Source organism: Calypte anna, chromosome 13 (genome assembly GCF_003957555.1).
Source record: "Calypte anna isolate BGI_N300 chromosome 13, bCalAnn1_v1.p, whole genome shotgun sequence".
Taxonomy (NCBI): domain Eukaryota; kingdom Metazoa; phylum Chordata; class Aves; order Apodiformes; family Trochilidae; genus Calypte; species Calypte anna.
In genome coordinates, this window is record NC_044259.1 from 1,762,282 (window position 1) to 1,780,955 (window position 18,674).

The following is an 18,674-nucleotide window of genomic DNA, read 5'->3' on the forward strand; positions in this document are numbered from 1 at the left end:
CTGAAAACAAGCCAGAGTGGAGAAAAAGAGTTAACACCAGACTTAATAAAGCTTTTAAGACAAAACCTGTTAAGCAATTTAGACAGACACCGAATTTCCTGCTGATTTTTCTCAAGTCTGTACATACAGGAAATTTGTTAACAGGAGGAAGAAGTTGGGAGGTTGCTACATAGGAGAAATTTGCCATTATTACAAAAACTGGCTAATTGGATTCTCTCATTATTAAACCCCTCACTGGTCACTGTTCTCAGTGGTGCTGTTGCCCTTTTCTTTTTTCTCCTGAGTCTTGTTTCCCTTCTTCTTTTTCTTCTTTTTCTTGGTCTCTTCCTTCTTGCCAAAGGTTATGAAGTCACTTTTGTCAATTTGGCTGTTGGGTGGCTCCTGCCGGATGGAGATGATTGCAGGAGATCCTGGGATAATGAATTTGTCTGGCAACTCACCAGGACCACCTTGTTTGGAATTGCCCGGTCCAAATTTAAAGGTCCAGCTGTTGCTGTTCACTCCAGCTCCCACTGGGGGGGACACCTCTCCTGCCTCGGGTTCTGGAAAAAAAAAAAAAAGGTCAAAAGAGCAAGAAAACCTTAAAGCACCATGAAATACAAGCACTGGGTGGGTATCAGCCCTAGGGGTGAAAGCTCTGGCTTTCTCCTGGCTTTCCACTGAGTCTTGGATGCCTGGATCTGATTGTTCCCAACTGGTTCCTCTCCAGGTTCCTCAGTGCTGGTAGGCACTGCCTGACTCCACACACCTCCCACTAGTCCAGGATGCTCCAAATCCAGTCTGATCTGCCCTGGAATGCTTCCAGGGATGGGGCATCCACAACTTCCCTGGGCATCCCCTGCCACTGTCAAGGAGGTGATGCGACTGCTTTTACAATACGATGTTTAATCAAGGATTAGAACAACCTGTACAACTATTTTCCCTTCAGATTATATTTAATGACAAAGAAGATTTGACTTTTAGTTTATCTACTTCCCCAGAACTGCTAAAATTGTTTTAGTGACCTTCACCTCTTTTGTCTCAAATATCTTTGTAAAAATTATTGTCGATGTGGAAGTTCCTCTATTTTAGTAACTGTAGCTTTCCTGTGAATTTCAGAGAATCAGTCAGGTTGGAAAAGACCTCTAAGATCATCAGGTCCAACTATCAACCCAAGACCTCCATGCCAACTAAGTACCAGGTCCAAACATTTTTTTTTCAACTCCAGGGATGATGACTCTGTCACCACTTCCCACAGTCCAACCTCAGACATTTCACATTTGTCATTTAGAAGAGCAATGTCCCAGCAACCCCTCCCATACTGAGCTCTTTAACATGAACCAGCTTTCATTTCTGCTTAGCAAAGTATTTTGCTCAAGTACTTTTCATATGGTTTCTTTATTTCTTCGAGCTGATAAATCACAAAGGTCAGTGTTGTGTGTGTTGGCCTTTTTCCAAATTATTAATCAATTCTCTTTCTCCAGCCATATAAAACTGTGAGCTTTCAGATTGCACATTATAAATTAAGCCCTAGTTGAAAAACAAATCCTTTCCCCTTCCCACCCAGCCCATACAACACTGGCCCGGACCCAATGCTCTTTTCCTGTTCCTGGCAGGAAAAAAACAGCTGAAGGTGACCTCAGTTTTTGAACCCTCCTTGGTTGGGAAGAGTGAATGGTCCAAAAACTGCTTTGATATGTGCAGGGACACAACATGATGGGTCCCAGGACCACCATGGCACTATGGTTGTGCCACCCTGAAGTCAGCACCTGGGGCTGAAGATGGGAGGAACAATGACAGTGACTTTTTCTTACTCATTTTACCATACAAATAAAGCAATGTGCAGGAAGCAAGGGCATCCTTAAGGTCCAGTAACTCTTTTTCGTTGCATGCAAGCTCGTGCCAGCCCACCAGAGTGCACATCTGCCTCTGCATTATTAAAATCTAATTCTGAGCAGGATATTGACCCTTTAATCTGGTTCTGCCTAGACAAATCCACTCACCAGATGAAGTCAGTAACATTTATCACAGAGCCATCTGACATAATGCAGCCAAACACAACAAACCCATCATATCAAGCCTGGAATCAGGGTTCTGTCAACCTAAAGACCAAAGGGGGTGGGGAGTTATTTGCATTTCTGTGTGTCTTATTTTCCCCAGTCCCTGAACATGTTTATTGTCCATGCAAAGTAAGCATTTTAATGCTCCTTAATACTCACTAAGCCAAAGGCAGCTAATTATCCTTAGAGCCCACACAGGAAAAAACAGGGCCAGGCAGAACTTGATGAGTTAACAGCCATCCTTTGCCATCAGAGGGGCTTCAGCAGCCTCCCCAGGACATTTCCCTTCTGCCTGATTTACCTGATAACATCCATGTTTATCTGTATTAGCAGCCTGGAAGGTCACAGTTCAGCTCTCCTAACAATTTTGTATGTTGAGGCATTTCAGCTCAAGAATAAATGTCACTTGCTACTTCATTTCCCAAGCTCCCTTAAGCATCTCTTCTGCTCCTTACCAACAGGAATTCAACAACAAACCCTTCCCACTGAGATGCTATTTACATTTAACAGGATTAGCTGCATTTCTCTCATGTATTTCCTGGGTCTTCATGAATGCTTTAGAGTTGTTTAATAAAAACCTAAGAGGGAAATCTAAATAAAATAAATCTGCCAGCTATGTCTATGCCACTTCATTTAAACCATTCTGCTTCTCCTCTTCCTACACCAACACAACGGGGCTGTGCCACAGAAAAGCACAGAGTTTGCCCATTCCCTGGTGTAACTCCAAGGATTACTTTGGAGACTTATCCCTACATTTTATTGTCAAGGAACACAGCAGCCATCATGTTCAAGGACCAGATTATTTATTTTTAATGTGTGCATGCAGCAGACCCCAAAATCTAGGCTGCACCTGCAGTTCCTGAGGCTTCCTTGCCTCTCTGTCTGGATGCTAAAAGGGGAACTGAACTTTTCACCCCTTCCATTGCCTCTTTCTCTCACCAAAATACAAGTGTCCCCATAGACTTTAAATGGAATTTAGAGCAAGAGAGACTTCGCAGTCAAGCCAACCATACATTTAGTTGGGAAAAAAGGACTTCCAGGGTTGTCTTTCTTTTTCTATCCAGTAACTGGTGTCTGAAAAGCACAGGCAGATCCACACACAGCCTCCCCCCATCCTAAAATCACCTCTGGGGAAGCCTGGAGCAGCAGGTGTGGTGCCCACCTATTTTATTTTCTTCCAGAGACATTTATGGGTTGGATGCTGTAGCTCTCTGAAACAACACCCAGCTTCAAAAACAGCCCAATGCTCAGCAAGTCCTCATTGCTCTGAAAGCACCACATTTCCACACATTGTCAGACAGAAAGGGGCATGTGGATGGCAAAGACTCCAAGATCCCAGGACAGGAGCAGGTTAGAGGTGAGCCCTGTCACCTCACTGACCACTCCTGGTCTCATCACATGAGCTTCCCAGAGGTACCAAACTCTCCTTGTGCTGAGGAACCCTACAGAGTCCCTACAATTTAGCTTCCAGTTACTGTAGTCACCTCTTTTTTTTTTTCTTTTTTTTCTTTTTTCCTTTTTTTAAGGTGTCACCCACAGAGTAAGGTACCCTTTTTGAAATTCCCACTGATAAAAGTTGGCATCCAATCTAAACTTTTTTATTTAGTCCCTGCTACAGGCTCTAAAGACAGGCAGGCACCCTCAGAGAGCAGCTCAACCCACCTGGCTTCCACTCCTATTTTGAGCTGCATTCAATTTTTTTTGTTCCTCTCCTTGCTGGAGCTGTATCAGCTTTGCTTCTGAACTACAGATCAATCCTGGAGAAACCAGACAGCTAACTTTTGGACAGCTAGTGGAAAAGGAACTGAATTCCACCCTCAGGGCCAAACTCAGCAGCATCCTGGCTTGGGGGATGGTGCATTAATGGCCCTGCCAAAATATTAAAAAAAAAATAAAAATAAGAAGTTTGGAACTAATCTCTTTAACAGTGACAGTCACAAAAACCCTGTGTAACTATTTGCAAGACGAGGCCACTTTCTCATCCCTAATCCCTTCATAGGATTTTAATTTAGGAAGGCACCAGCATGTTCTGTTGGAATACTGGGGAAAGCTCAGCCATAGAAAGGCTGCACCATTACCCCCTGCTAAAAGGCCCCATTTGAGCTGTGACACCAGTGACACCAGCACAGTTGAGGTCTCCAGTGATGCTTTGCTACAAGACTCCAAAGCACAGCACTGCAATTAAAATTTCTGTGCTGTCTTTTCAGATGCAGCATTTGCAAACTCACCCAAGTGAAGAGCTGGCTGTAACCCCACCCGTGCTGAGACCTGAGTGGAATAAAGTGGAAATGCTGAGTGATGGGCACAGACAGGCTGAGACTGACAAATATGCTGAATATGGGGCAGAATGCCTGCTCACAGAACTCATCATCCCACAAAACTATCTCCCATCAGGTCTGGGCAGAGATGGCAATCTCTATCTCACTGACGTTTTTCTCTGGTTTTATTTTTTATTTATTATTCTTATTTTTTTTGATGAGGGAACATGTTTTTCCCTGTCCCTGCATAGCCCCACAGCTCCAATCTGCTGTTTCCCAGGACCAGGTGATGCTCAGTTCCCATCCTGTTGAGCTGGCCAGACAATCCTGAGCATTGAGGAAATCATTCCCACCTCCTCTGGGGCTGCTGCTTCCCTAAAGAACCTTTGTCAGAAGGAGGCAGAGGAGTGTGAGAACAGATGTGCCTCTGCTCAAGGGGGAGAAGAAGAAGAAACCATTTCTGTGCAGCTCTGTCTCCCTGCAGAGACATTTTTGCCATGCTCAGCCAAGGCAGCAGCTTGCTTTCCCTCCCTTCACCCCCCTTCCTCACCACTCTGTCCCCATCTTTAAAAATTTGGTGTTTCATGGGCTCAGGAGATCATTTCAATAAAAGCTTTCAATCATTAAGCTTAAAGGAAATATTATTCAATCCTTTTGTTTGTTTGTTTGTTTGTTTTGCTAGACACCAGCCCATGCCAACTAAAAGCTGTCGTGAGAAGAGGAAGACCCCAGCAATAATCACAGACAGACCCTTCTGTCCTCAGGTCAGAGCAGCAAACCACATTAATTAAATTAATTTATTTAAAACTAAGGTCTGGCAATAAGCAGGAAGCAAATTGCAGGGAAAGCCACTCATTAACCTGATTTCTCTCTTCCCTGCCTCCTCCTCTGATGCTGTTCTGACTGCAGCTCCTGCCTCTGGCAGCCTTAATGAATATTCACTGTTAGAATATTCTGAATATTCACTGTTAGACAGAGTCTGACATTGGGCACTGATTCCAAACCAGCACAGCAAATGCAAAGAGAGTGCACTGAAAAAAAAAACAAACCCCAAACCCCCCATGGCATTTGGAGGATCTCTGCAGACACTCTGGCTTTGCTGATCATCCCTAAGTCTTTTTGAGATTAAAATGCCCATTTAATCTTGCTTTTGAAAAAAGAACAAACAAACAAGCAAAAAAAAACCCTTCAAAAATAAAATCACAACCAACAACACCACAAAGGGAGCAAATAAAACACCCAACCTCAGCATGATAAAATGACAGATACTGAACAGAGGAATTATTTGGTCAGAACAAAGCTGAACCATTTTAACCATCAGTTTGCCAAACAATCTCAGCTGTCTCTAAGGACGAGGTCAATCTGAACCCTTAGAAAAGAAAAACCAACCACCAAAACCACAACAAATAAATAATTCTCACTGTCTGCCCTTCCATCTGCTTGTCCTGCCCTCCAGTAAGGATCCAGAGCCATGAGGACCAAACAAAATGCAAACTTCTGCCCACCCAGGAGCCTGTGGCTTTAATGGATGGCTTGGGTTTCAAGTCAGTAACATAAAGCAGGGTAATTATAGCACATATGTTGTGGGAGATCTGCAACCCCCTGCTGCTCTGACAGCCAGAGACAACCCAGGGGGTGGCAGGGGGGTCACTGCCAGCTCAGTCCCAGGTTCCTGTCCTTGCTGACACTGAAATAGAAATTAATTAGCAGTTATCTGTCTCATTAGAAGAAAAAAAAAATACATCTTCCATGGCTGTGTATTAAAGCAATAGTCTCAGTACCTCTGCCAGCATCTTCTGAGAGATGTCAAAGCAAAAAATGAATCATTTGCTAGCACAGGCTGCTGTGGCCAGGACATGATGCAGGCTGGGTGCCTTCTGGCAGCTGCTGAAAAAGCAGAGCCCAGAGGCTGCAGCCTCAAGCACCTCCCTTTTACTGAAAAGCAGCTCTGCCCCCCCCAAAAAGCATCAACCTTGTCAGAAAAATCCCTCTGGTGCTGTCTTTGTGCCCAGTCCTGCTCTCTTGGGATGCCCCTCTTGGTGCTTGCTCAGCACAAGCTTTAACCCTTTTCTCACCACACTGAGGACTCAGCTGCTGCATCACTGGGGCAAAACACAGCCAGGATCCTCTGGATCAGCATTCCAGTTCCAGTTGGATGCTAGATTCTGAGGGAAGCAACCTGTGAACGTTTGGGCCACATCCAGGGGTTGGTAGGAAGAGACTGCTCCTGAAAACTAAGGGAAAGGGGTTTTTATGGGAGGCATTTTTGCCAGATCTGCAGGGTCCTCAGGGACCATTTTTAAGAGTTCATGGTTGAAAACAGGCAAAAAACCCCCAAAACCCCAGAAAACTACAGATTAAATAAACAGGTTTTAAATATAGTGTGGGCACCTAGAGCATGTTTTGCTCCAGAGTAAGGGAAAAGGACAGAAGAGTGCAGGAAAACTGGAGCTGGCACTGGGGTGACTGCTGTGCCCCTCCATCCCTGGAAGGCAGAGGGGGTGTGGGCAGCAGCTGGGGACAGTGCCCACCCTCCCTTCACCAGAGAAAAAGCTTTTCTTTGCCTTCATGCCAGCCCAGGGCTGTGTAACCTCCTTAAATGCTCCAAAGGAGCAGCAAACAGTTCCCAAGGCTGAAGGATGCTTCTTGAATTTTCTAGGTGACACATCCCAAAAATGGGGACTTTGAGACAAATCCTTAAAGAACTGGGACATCTGCTTTGTGGCTGAAATCTCCCTCTGGATGTGGTGCCACTGCTCTCAGCAGCTCCAGTGGGTGCTGGGTGGGGTCTGCTGCTTCTGTTCCACAAGGACATGAAATATTGGAAAAAAAAAAAAGAGCCAAATCCCTGCAGAAGAGAGGGAGAGACCTGAGCACTGCTTTGGCTGTGTGGCCAAAAGCCAGTTGTAGGTACTGTGTTCTGCCCAATTTAAATACAAAATATTTTCCTTCTTCTAGGCAAGCATTTTCCTGTGGAAGAGAAGAGGCTCCCAGAGCATCCTAAACCCTGCTGGGAAGGGGAAAAGGAGGAAACATTTCCTGGCTGCTGCTGCTGCTGCCTGGAAGAGCATCCTGCAGCCAGATGAGCTGCTGAGCTGATGCCAAGAGCCCAGGCTTGCTCTCTGTCTCTTGTCTCCTGCCACTGGGGGCCACTCTGCATCTATGGGGGTGCTCACAGCACCAGCACCTTCCACCTCTGCCACCTTGCTGCCTGGTTCTGAGGGATTCTCCAAAAAATAGGGACGTTTCAGGTCAGGGATTTCAGGTCACCTGATTTTCAGGCACTATCCCAGGATGCTCAGAGCAGGGCTGGAGTCCCCATCATCCCTGGAGGGGTTTGCAAGCCCTGAACATGTGGGGATGAGGGACCTGGGGTGTCCTGGTTTGGGCCAGGATAAAGGTGATTTTCTGTCTTGTACTTTTGCTTTTAGCTAAGTCTCTTGTAAGTAGTTGCACTTGCTGAAATTAACAGCAAGTTTCTCAGACAGTGTGTGCTTCTAGGACTGATAACACTTGATGTTTATAGTTACTGCTGGAGCCTGGTGTGCAGAGCCAAGGCCACTGCTCAGCTCTGAGGAAAACTTTTACCCTCCAGAAGGAATAAAGAGATCCCACCTGCAGCCCTGCTTTGGGGAGAAACGAACAAGATAGATGCCAGAACTGACCAGAGGATTCCATCCCATACATGTCATACTCAGTATAAATCTGAGGGATCACGAGGGCCAAGCCAGATTTCCTGCTTCCAGCTGCCTGCCCTTCCTGCCTTTCCTGCTTCCCTTCCTTCACCCAGCATCCTGGGAGGATTCCATCCCTTCCTCTGCCTGTGCTCCTGATCCATCCCAGCCCATATCTGTGTGTTCCTGCCTCCAGCTCCCAACTGCTGCTGACCCCAGGATTCCAGCCTGGACTTTCCCAGGGCTGCCCTGCAGCCTCGGGGGTGACGTGAGAGTGATTGGGGGAGAGGGGGCAGAAACGTGGGATCAATTTTCCTGTATATTTGTATAGATTTAGTAATTTTTCCTATTTATCATTCCTGTTTCATTAAAGCTGTGTAGTTCAGTTGCCAACCCATAAGTCTCTCTCCCTCATTCTCTCTCCTTTCTTTATCAAGGAGGAGAGAGAGATTAATAGAGAGCATCTGTTATTCGGTTTAATTGCCAGCCCAGTGTTAAACCCTGACATGGGGCAGGGGTGGCCTTGGCAGGGCTGGGGGGACAGTTTGCCATGATGCTCTGAAAGGTCTTTTCCAACTAAAACAATTCCATGAAGGGAAGCCAGAAGGCAGGACTGGATGCTCTCCTAGCACTGGAGCTCCTGGACAGGACTGGTTTGGGGTTTTTTTTTTGTGTCCACCTCAGAGACTGAACACTCCTGAGAGAAATCTGTTGAATTCAGTGCTCTGTGCTTACCCCCAGTGAAACTGTTCACCCAGTACCTGTCTCTACAACCTTCTGCAGGTGACCTTCCCTTTGCACAGTCCCTGCCACTCCTGGTGGTACCTAAAGAGGAAGGAGCCCAGTGTGGCTGCAAAGCCCAGTGCTGACAGTCAGGGAGAATCCCACTTGATAAATGAGCACAATTAATAGAAAGCCAGTAACTATGGCAACCTGAAGCATCAATTTTAGTCTTTTGAGGCAAAAATCTAATTTTAACTAGCTAATTGGGTGCTTGAAGTGGTACTGGAAAAAAGGGGGACATGTTTATATCAGTGCTTTTCAAGTGGTTCTATTTTAAACAGGAATAAATGTGTGAGCTCAACCATGATGCAAAAGGATGGCAGACTGATGGGTCATGGGCACCAAAGGTCTTCAAATAGAATTTAAAAAATGAGTTTCATCACCTGAGTTTATCTCATGGGCTTCAGCCATTCCTCTTGCAGATGTTCCCACATCAGCAACCTGAATTATCCTTTCAAAAACCACTCAAAGCTCCACAGAGTGGACAAATTCAGTGGAATTGTCCCTCAGAGCCTGAAGGTGGCTCTGAGCCTCAGACCTGGGACTTGGTCCCTGGCTCCAATCACAGCAATAATTTTACTGCTATTATGAAAGATGAAACTGGAACACAAAGGGGAAGAAAAGGTACCAAGAATGTTTAGTTTACTTTGGCTTAGTTATCCTCAAGGTATTTCTTAATTTTAGAAGTAAACTCCATCACACAGGTACAGAAAATTAATTCAGACCTACCCTTAGCTGACCCACTCTGATTTATCACCAAACTGCCACAAACTTCTCCTCCAAAAGCCAATTAACTGAATACTGCCCAGTATTTGACTCTCACCAAGTGGCTGAGAGCCAGGAACCTGCCCTAAAAGAGATGTGGTGCTGTAAAACCTTCCTCAGGAAGGGGCTGTAAAACCTTGGAGACCTCAAAGCAGACTCTGGCACTCACTGTCCCCTTTCCCTTCCACAACATCCCATTAAAGGCTTCCTATCATCTCCTGTTTGGATCACATCCCATAATGACTCCTTTTCCCTGCTAGGGGAATGAATGGAGCTAATAATATTTCAGATCAGCTAAAAAGGAATCTTAATTAAATGTGAGGAGCAACTGCTAATCCAGGATGATCAGCACCCTACACAACTTCTCTCTTTTCTCTTTTTTTTCTTTTCTCTCAAATTCTCTTCTCTTTCTCTTTCTCTTTCTCTCTTTTCTCTCTTTTCCAGAATCTTTTAAACATTCTCCAAGGGAAAAATGGAGGTGACCTTGTGAAGGGTCCATTCCCCTACTGCAGAAATAGCTTTGCTCTTTCTGATGGATGCAAGGTCCACTGGTGGGTTTTTTCTTAGGCTGTAGGGAAATCCAGATATTATGATCATTTGGAGCCATCTGAGTTCTTTAACCCTTTATAAGTTGATTATTTTGGTACTGATGAGATGAAGCAGACTGGAAGTTTGGATCTTATGACTCCTTCTACCTGTTTGCCCTTCCCTGCACCTAGAGGTGCCCTCTCTGAGATTATCTGAGGAGGGATGATCACCCAGGGATGGATCATTAGGGTCTGGTTAGCTGAGTAAAGATGAGCTCAAAGTTGGCAGATGCTTGGGAGGGATGGCACCATCCTGCAGCAACCATTTTAACAAAGCTGCAGATGCCTTTTGTGCCCTGTCTCTTGGGACAGAGTGGCTGGAGAGCATCCAGACAGAAAGGGAGCTGGGAGTCTGGATTGCCAGGAAGCTGAACATGAGCCAGCAGTGTGCCCAGGTGGCCAAGAAGGCCAATGGCATCCTGGGCTGGCTCAGGAACAGCGTGGCCAGCAGGTCCAGGGAAGGGATTCTGCCCCTGTGCTCAGCTCTGGTGAGGCCACAGCTTGAGTCCTGCGTCCAGTTCTGGGCCCCTCAGCTCAGGAAGGAGATTGAGGTGCTGGAGCAGGTCCAAAGGAGGCAACTGGGCTGGTGAAGGGACTCGAGCACAGATCCTGTGAGGAGAAGAGGAGAAGGCTGGAGAAGAGGAGGCTCAGGGGAGACCTCATCACTCTCTCCAACTCCCTGAAAGGAGGTTGGAGCCAGGGGGGGGTTGGGCTCTTTTCCCAGGCAACTCTCAGCAAGACAAGAGGGCAGGGTCTCAAGTTGTGCCAGGGGAGGTTTAGGTTGGAGATTAGAAAGAATTTCTTTACTGAGAGGGTGATCAGGCATTGGAATGGGCTGCCCAGGGAAGTAGTGGATTCTCCGTGTCTGGAGATCTTTCCAAAGAGCCTGGATGTGGCACTGAGTGCCATGGGCTGGGAACCACGGGGGGAGTGGATCAAGGGTTGGACTTGGTGATCTCTGAGGTCCCTTCCAACCCAGCCAATTCTATGATTCTATGATTACCATTTCTTAATTATTCATCAGATGGCAGGCATTCATTCTTAGAGGCTTAAAACTTGAACAGAAAATGGACAGAGCCATCCCTGTTGATTTTTTCATCACTGTAACCACTCCAGAATGGAGCCCTCACACCCCAAGTTTAAGAGTTGGTAGATGATATTCTTTAAGTTTCAGTTATTTTGATTTTAATTCTATAATCCCAGGCCTGCTTTACACCAAGAACTACTCCCTCCATGAAACAATTGGAGAAATGGCTCAGGCTTGTGCTTCCACATAAAATGATGCTTTAATTGTACTCAAACCTGCCCACTTGCTAATGAACTTTCCTCTTTTTCAAGAAAGACATTGCTCCAACAGTTTTAGTGATGTCTCAGAAAGTTATTTCTATCCTATGCCTTCCATTTCACTTCTCTGAAGGAAATATGAAAAATTCAAGAACTGGCTTGAAATGCACAGGAAGATCAAATCTAGGAAATGAATTATTACACATAAAGTGTAATGGACTTTAAATGGATGTTTGAGAGCAAAGTAAGGAAAATTAACTTCATTTCTACATTATTGCTTGATGGAGGCTGGCTGAGGAAAAAATCCTATTCTAATTCAATTTTAGAAAAATCACATTTCTTACAGCTGCCAATCCTTTAAATGAAAAAGCAAGGAGAGAATTAAGGACAGCCTGGATCTGGATTGATAGCACAGTTATTTTCCTTCCAGGAAATGTGTCACATGCCCAGGTAAGTAGGACAAGCTGTCAAAGAAGAGAGACATTTGAAAGATCCCAGTGATTACACAGGCTAAAAGGCAATGTTGGTGCTTCTGGAACCCTTCACTTCAAAAGGAATTTTACATCACCATCTGGTGGGATCTGCATGCAGATATTTAGAAATAAATGATGGCCACAGCAGAGAGGTGGATATAAGGTACAGATAATAATTTTTTAAGAATCTCTCAGCCACAGCAGATGCTTTACACCTCAGAACACTGAAAGATGAGCTGGGAAAATGAGGTGAGGCCACATTATTTGCATTTCCATCACAACCCTTGCAACCAGAGCCTTCTGAACCAATCTTTGTGTTTCTCAGGGTGGCCCAAACTCCCCAACACCCCAGTTCAGATTCTGCTTTCCCAGCACCTTCCCTCAGCCCCACGGGGAGCAGATCAGGAGGACAGGGTTTGCTCCATAATCAAATAATATTGCAAATAAAAGATACCTGTTCTAAACATCATGACTTTCCCCTGAGTCCTATTGAGGTGAATTGTTTGGTATTGAGGTGCAGAGAGGCATAATCCTCATGATATGAGCAGTCTAGAAAAGTCTAATTCAGACTTTTGGAGACTGCTGACTCGTGGTCCAGGAGCCAGACGAGAATTCAGTAGATTTTATGCTCCAAGAAATACAAGAGACTTTATGTGCACAAGTGTGTATGTAGAAATAAAAGTGATCAGAAACCCCCACCATTTTAAGAAACACATGATTCAGGAGTTCTGTCTATAGAACAGCATGGAACAGGTCAGGATAACAACCAGGATAACAACCACAGTACAAACTCAGTGTCTGGATCAGTGGCTTCACGGGGATCCCATCCTGCTCCGTTTTCATCCAAGCAAACCACCCCAGTTCACAGGGTCCTGGTCTGTGGTGCAGCTTACCTATCAATGAATATTCCTGCTATCCCAGGGAACACTCTTCCCTCTGCCAGGGATTCCAACCAACTCATCCACCAGATCTCTCCCCCAATAGATTGTTGGTGTAGGAGGGGGCAAAAGCACCAACTCTTCCTTGCACGTGTCCACAGAGGAGCAGAGACCCAACAAAGCCTCATGCTCAGCCTATAAAACCAGGCAGTGCCACACAGGGAGAATGTTATCAGCTATTTCTATATATTCCTTCACTGAGAAAAAAAAAAAAAAAGGGGGTGGGGAAGGCAATTTTTGTAGCAAAATGCCAGTGTCCAGGCAGCAAGAGCATCTATTCCTTGCTCTTGAAACACTTGGTCCCCCTAAGCACAAGGTGTAAATGGCTCCAAACCTGACCCTGCTGCCTCTTATTCCACTGACCCAACTCCAAGGAATTCCCTTTCCACCAGCCTTGAAGTGGGAATGGCTCGGGGAAGCCAGCAGAGACACAGCTTGGGACAACCAGGAGAGAAGAAAAGCTCTGGTTTTGGGTCTTCCTGCTGACACGTGGAAGAGCACAGACTTCAGCTGGTTGTACACACAGCTGCTCAGTGCCTGGAATTTCCACCACTGGCTTTGAGAGTGGAGGAAGAGCAGTCAGAGCACATAAACCACGTGCCAAGGAGAAGAGACAGCAAAAGGATGCTTTAAAAATGCTCCCCTGGAGAGGCAGACACACGATTCTGAATTTTCTGTTCAGTAACCTGTGTGCAAACTTACCAAAAGTCACCCCAATAAATGATATTTAACACCTCTTGCTGTAAGAAGAGCAGCATCACGTGTGCAGCTCTGCAGCAAGCAGCTCTCAACCATTTTGTGTCTCAGGAATTACCCAGTTTGCAGCTCAGTGAGCAGGGAACCAGATTTGTAGTGGCTGCAGAGAAGCAGATCTGCCACTTGCTGATGTGGCAGCCTTCAGGAGGGGACAATACCTGGAGAGAGGACAAATATTTAGGCTCAACAGCAAATGCTGACATGAGCCAGAGAGCCTTGTCTCTGAGAAATGCAAATTTTGACATCCCTACTATTTTATTATTTTTTTTTTAGGGGCCAGAGCTTTCCCTTTGGCACAGAAATACTTTCTGGTGGTCCGAGCACAACTGAAAAAAAATATTAAAATGAGAATAAAATGAAAAGAGAAGCCAATAAAATGCCAACAACTGTTTAGAAATACTGAAAATAATCTGTGAATTGCCCAGCTGCTCTTTTCAGGCCCTCAGACATTCACCAAATCACACCAAATGGTGCCAGGGGGGATGACTTTCCCCTCACTGAAAAAGCTGAGATAAACTCATCCATCCAAAGCCACAATGGAACCCAAATTCACCTGTTTGGACAACTACATCTGCAACAGCACCCAAACCTGCAGAGCTTTAAGGCAAACCTCAGTATTTCCCTTGTCTGACTTAGAAACCAGTTCACACTCCTCCCAAACAACCTTCCTGCCTCCAGCTTTGGTTTTGTGCTTCTCTACAGAAGCCAAAGTGAATCCCCCATTCCCTGCCTCCTAATCCTCAACTATCACAACCCCCTCCAGGTTTTCTGCTGCTCCCCCAGGTATTTCTGCTTTGGGCTCAGTACAAAACCTGCAGTAAACAAGGAAAATGCTGAGCAGGTCCAATACACAGAGACCAGAACCAAGCTTGTTCTCTTGTGGCTGCTGGGTTTGAATCACAGTTAAATAATGAAAGAGCATAAACTGCAGCCCTAATTTGCTCATCTGGCTTTTTCTCCCCAGGGGGGATTTTTGTGTCTCTGGGCTTTGCACTGTGGGCTCACGGCATGAATGGTCACCCTGCCAATTCCCAGAGTATTTGTCCCCTTCCTTAAGCACCAGTGACTTAAGGTGGGAATCTCAGGTTTCCCAAAGATAGAAGAAGAGTTACTTTTGCCTTCTAGTACACCAGAAAGCAAATAAAAGGAAGTATTTGCTTTAGAAAAAAAAATAATGTAATTTTTCAAACAACCTCTGCTTGAGGACTGAGCTTTGAGTGCTCAGGATCAGCAGCAGACTGACCCAATGCTGCCTTCCCAAATCCAATGAAGAGCTGGGGTCTGCAAATCACAGCTCTGAGTATTCAATGACCATGCTCTGCCAGACAGAAAAACATTTTCTGATGGTTTCCTTCTGAAGGGTGCACTGTTTGCTGGATTCTTTTTCAGCTTTTCAGTATTATGCTGCTTCCCTGAAGGCTGCATGGCCCAACACCATTATTCTGCATAACCATATCTGGCACTTGACCTGAATATGTTTCTCTCAATTAGGCAGTGACATTCTCAGCTGGAAACTCTGTCTGTACATTCAAACTGTTGTCTCAGCACAAAGGTGTAGTCTGAAAACCCAGCTGCACGTTTCCTGGCATGGACTGTCAGCATCTCCAAAACTTGAGCTGATTTGGAAGCTTTCAGCTCCAGGTTCCAGCATCTCCTGCCACATCCACCTCCCACCCTGTGTGTTAGGAGGTGCTGGGTCTCAGCCAGGAGATGCACAAACCTCCCCAGCACAATAAATATTTACATCTCTTTTCCCTACCTGCCAGCCTCAGCAAAGAAATAAAAGAATGATTAACACATAAATAAATAACCAGGGGCTCTTAGCCTTGATTCTTCCACACCAAAGACAAAACACCAGCAGGTCTGCAAAAGGGGTCAAAATTTCCACCCATCACTTCTCTTCTGCAGTCCAGAGGAGACCTCACTGCCAGGTGCAATAATTGCCCCCACACCCCTTAAGCAAATCCTAAATTTATCTCAGCAAACAGAAATTCCCCTTCTCTCAATCCACGTTATGAATGTTTTATATTTGCCATCAGAATTGCAGTCTCAGCCCTCATGTTCCACATGAAAAAGCCTGAAGTCTCTTTTCACAGGGAATAAATAAAGGCCATTCAAAACAAGACCCTCCCTGCTCAGTTCCTCTGTGAGAGCAGAAGGAATTTGTTCAAAGCCCAGAAAACCACAAACTCAGTATTTGGCAGAACAAAAAGCAAGTTCTGCTCTACAGGAATATCTGTTCACCAGTTGCAGCTGAGCACCTGAGATGACCTAAACCATTAACCCACCAGATAGAGCAAGCAGTTGTGCAGCCAAAAGTAAGACTTAGGGACCTCTAGAAATTCCAAGTTCAGCAGCAGCACTCTCTGTTGAATGGATGTTTGAGGAGGGTGCCAAAACTGCTGCAGAAAATTACATTTGTGTGCTGAGAAAAATTAATGCCACGGATTTAACACAGCTCCACTTTTTCCCAGTGATTACTCTGAAGTGCACCCCATGGGCAGTGCTCTCGTTTTGTGCATGCTACATGATGGCTGCTACCCTTTTTGAAGGCTGCTCCAGCATTATATAATCTCTGAATTTAATAAAATCAAATCTATAATCCTCATGGCTTTAGGAAAAGCCAGGGGCAGGGGAGAATTAAAAAATAACCATAGCTCTGATGATGGAGAGAAAACAAGTTTAATTTTTTAAGAGTGGGATATTCTCTGGATGTTTGACTGCTGAGTTCTGTACATAAGACTGGTACTAATTAGCTTGCAAGTAATTTAATTTCTCAAGTGTCATTTTCTGCCCAGCTCAAAGGAAAAGCTTGTTGCTGTGAAGCTGGGATGGCAAAGCAATGATTTCATTACTGATCTGTCCCATTCCCAACCTGTACTTCAGAAGCAGATGTATGGCCAGCCCAATGCAACCTTGCCCACTTTTTCTGGAATCCCTCAGCACACCAAATCCCAGGAAGTTCTACCAAAAACTGTTGAGATGTGTGGGGAAAAAACCAACAAAACAGCTTGGCCATCCAGGCACTGTGTATGCTGAACTAGACTGGGAAATCTGCATCCCAGAAATGAGTTAAACTAAAGTTATAAAAGATAGAAGTAACGAGGAGTCTCCAAACAACCCTCAGCACAACCTCAGGATTTTAGTTCTTCAACAGGAGCAGGAACAGGTAAGGAAATGCTTGAGCAGTACAGAGCCCGTGGGCTAAACATCCATGTCAGATTTTCACTCATTTCCAGGATTTGAAAGAAAACTCTGGGGCTCTTCCACCAGTGGGTAACAATTTCCATGCAACCAGAAAACCATTTCAGAGGAGTCCAGGTCTGCACTGCAGGAACCACAATAGCTGAAAGATGCCAGTAGGAACCAGAAGATGCCAGGAGGAAAGGGATTCATCTCTCCAGAGGGAGTGGAAGTCCCTGTGCTTGGAAAGGAAACCCCAAAGGCAACTATGGCTTGGGAAGGAAAAGGTTCAAAGAAAACAAAACATAAATATCAGGTTTTTTGCTCTCCCCTCTTTTAAATAAAAGGATGCAAAAAGCTCAGTACATGAAAACAACACTGATCATCTGAAAGTGAGACACAAGTGCCTGCAAACAGCACTGTCACTACCCCAGGGAGGAGGAAAGAGAGAATTTCACTAGAACTGAAGGACCAGTGCACAAGGATCTCCTCTGCACTGAGAAACAATGAGAAAACTTGCAGCTAAAAAGGGTTAATAGTGTAGGAAGGAGTGGATGCAGGCAAGAAATCTGATTTATGGAGATGGGGGGGGGGGATTTAACCCTTTCAAGAATCTGTTCTTGTTGCATTATTGCAAGTCAGGGATCAGGATCCCCTGGACACTGATAGGAAAGTAGAGAATCTGGAAAGGTGACTGCTAACTCCCTACCTGTCCTTTGGTGCATCCAGGCTCTCAGGCTCCTGCAGACTACTGGAATTTTCAGAATTTTAAGACTTCTTCAGATTTCTTCTGCCTCATTCATTTTCAGCTTCTCTGCCTGGCCAAATTTTCCTGTCTTGAGGCAGTTTCAGCTCACTTAGAGCCACTGGAAAGATGAGTCTTCAATGAAAGGGAGAGAGTTGGCTACATCTTTCCTACATGCACCAGAAAGAATCATTTCTAGGGTATGATTTGGGGATTTTTTTCTCCAGGCTTTCTTTCTTTTCCACTAAAATGCTAATTCAGTGCCATTTCACTAAATGGGTGCCATCTAGATTCTGGGAGTCTGCATAAATCAATACTTAAAGAAAAAAATTCTCTTTCTGATGCCCTTCAGCATTTACTCCCAGAAACATCTCCCCAGGGCAGGCAGACAGTCTGAGTCCTCCTCTCTCTCCAGCTGGCAGAACTCAGCCCTTGCACCACCATCAGCAGAGCCTGCCTTGGGCAGATCAGTTTTGTCCTCAGATGGTAGAAACAGCTGGAATTTTTTTCAATGAATTGGCAATGCTGTTTCTTAGTTTGTCTGTAAGGTTTTAAATAATTACTTAGCTGGGGATCTATTTTTTCTGATTTCAGTGGGTATAGCATTTTTTTTTTCCTCCTGGACTCCTTTCTTTCTACCCCAGGGTTACTCCATCTGCTGGACATCTGCATTCCCACAGTTCCATGGACTTCACAGGGAATTTGGGTCTTTACACATCCTTAGAGGGAGTAGGGAGAGCAGGAAGAATCCACGATGAATTCTCCCTCCTCTCTTCTTGTGAATACACTCGTGCAACTCTACAACCACGTGCAAGGTTTACTCTGCCTACTCTGATGAGTTCCAAGCATCTCCCTTGGTTTGTGGGTTTCTTCTCCACCACCTGCAATTGCCCACTAGCCATTAAATAGCTCTGTTAATACAACACAAGCATTTACTCATCTTCCCCAATCCAATACTGCTGCTTATCACACTATTGCTGATTTTATTGGAGCTGGCAGCCCAACCCAGCTGAGATGGAATTGGTCATTGATCAACCAGAGCAGCTGCACACATGGCAGCTGAATGCCTGCAGCTCTTCCTGACCAGTCTATCCACTGGGAATGACTGGGTCTGTGAAAACTTTACCATATTATTAGCATGAGAAATTGCTCAGCTTCACTGGGAGCTTCCACATCACCAGGTGGACTG

General features: G+C 45.2%; 1 protein-coding gene across 1 annotated transcript in view; it reads right to left on the reverse strand.

Annotated features, from left to right (window-relative positions):
• Nucleotides 1-231: 231 nt before the first annotated feature.
• The window catches only part of LOC103527071 (protocadherin alpha-3), a 90,389-nt gene continuing 71,946 nt past the window's right edge, over nt 232-18,674 (reverse strand). Inside the window, 1 exon segment of the mRNA XM_030459379.1 lies at nt 232-542. Coding sequence (XP_030315239.1) covers nt 232-542 — 311 coding nt within the window.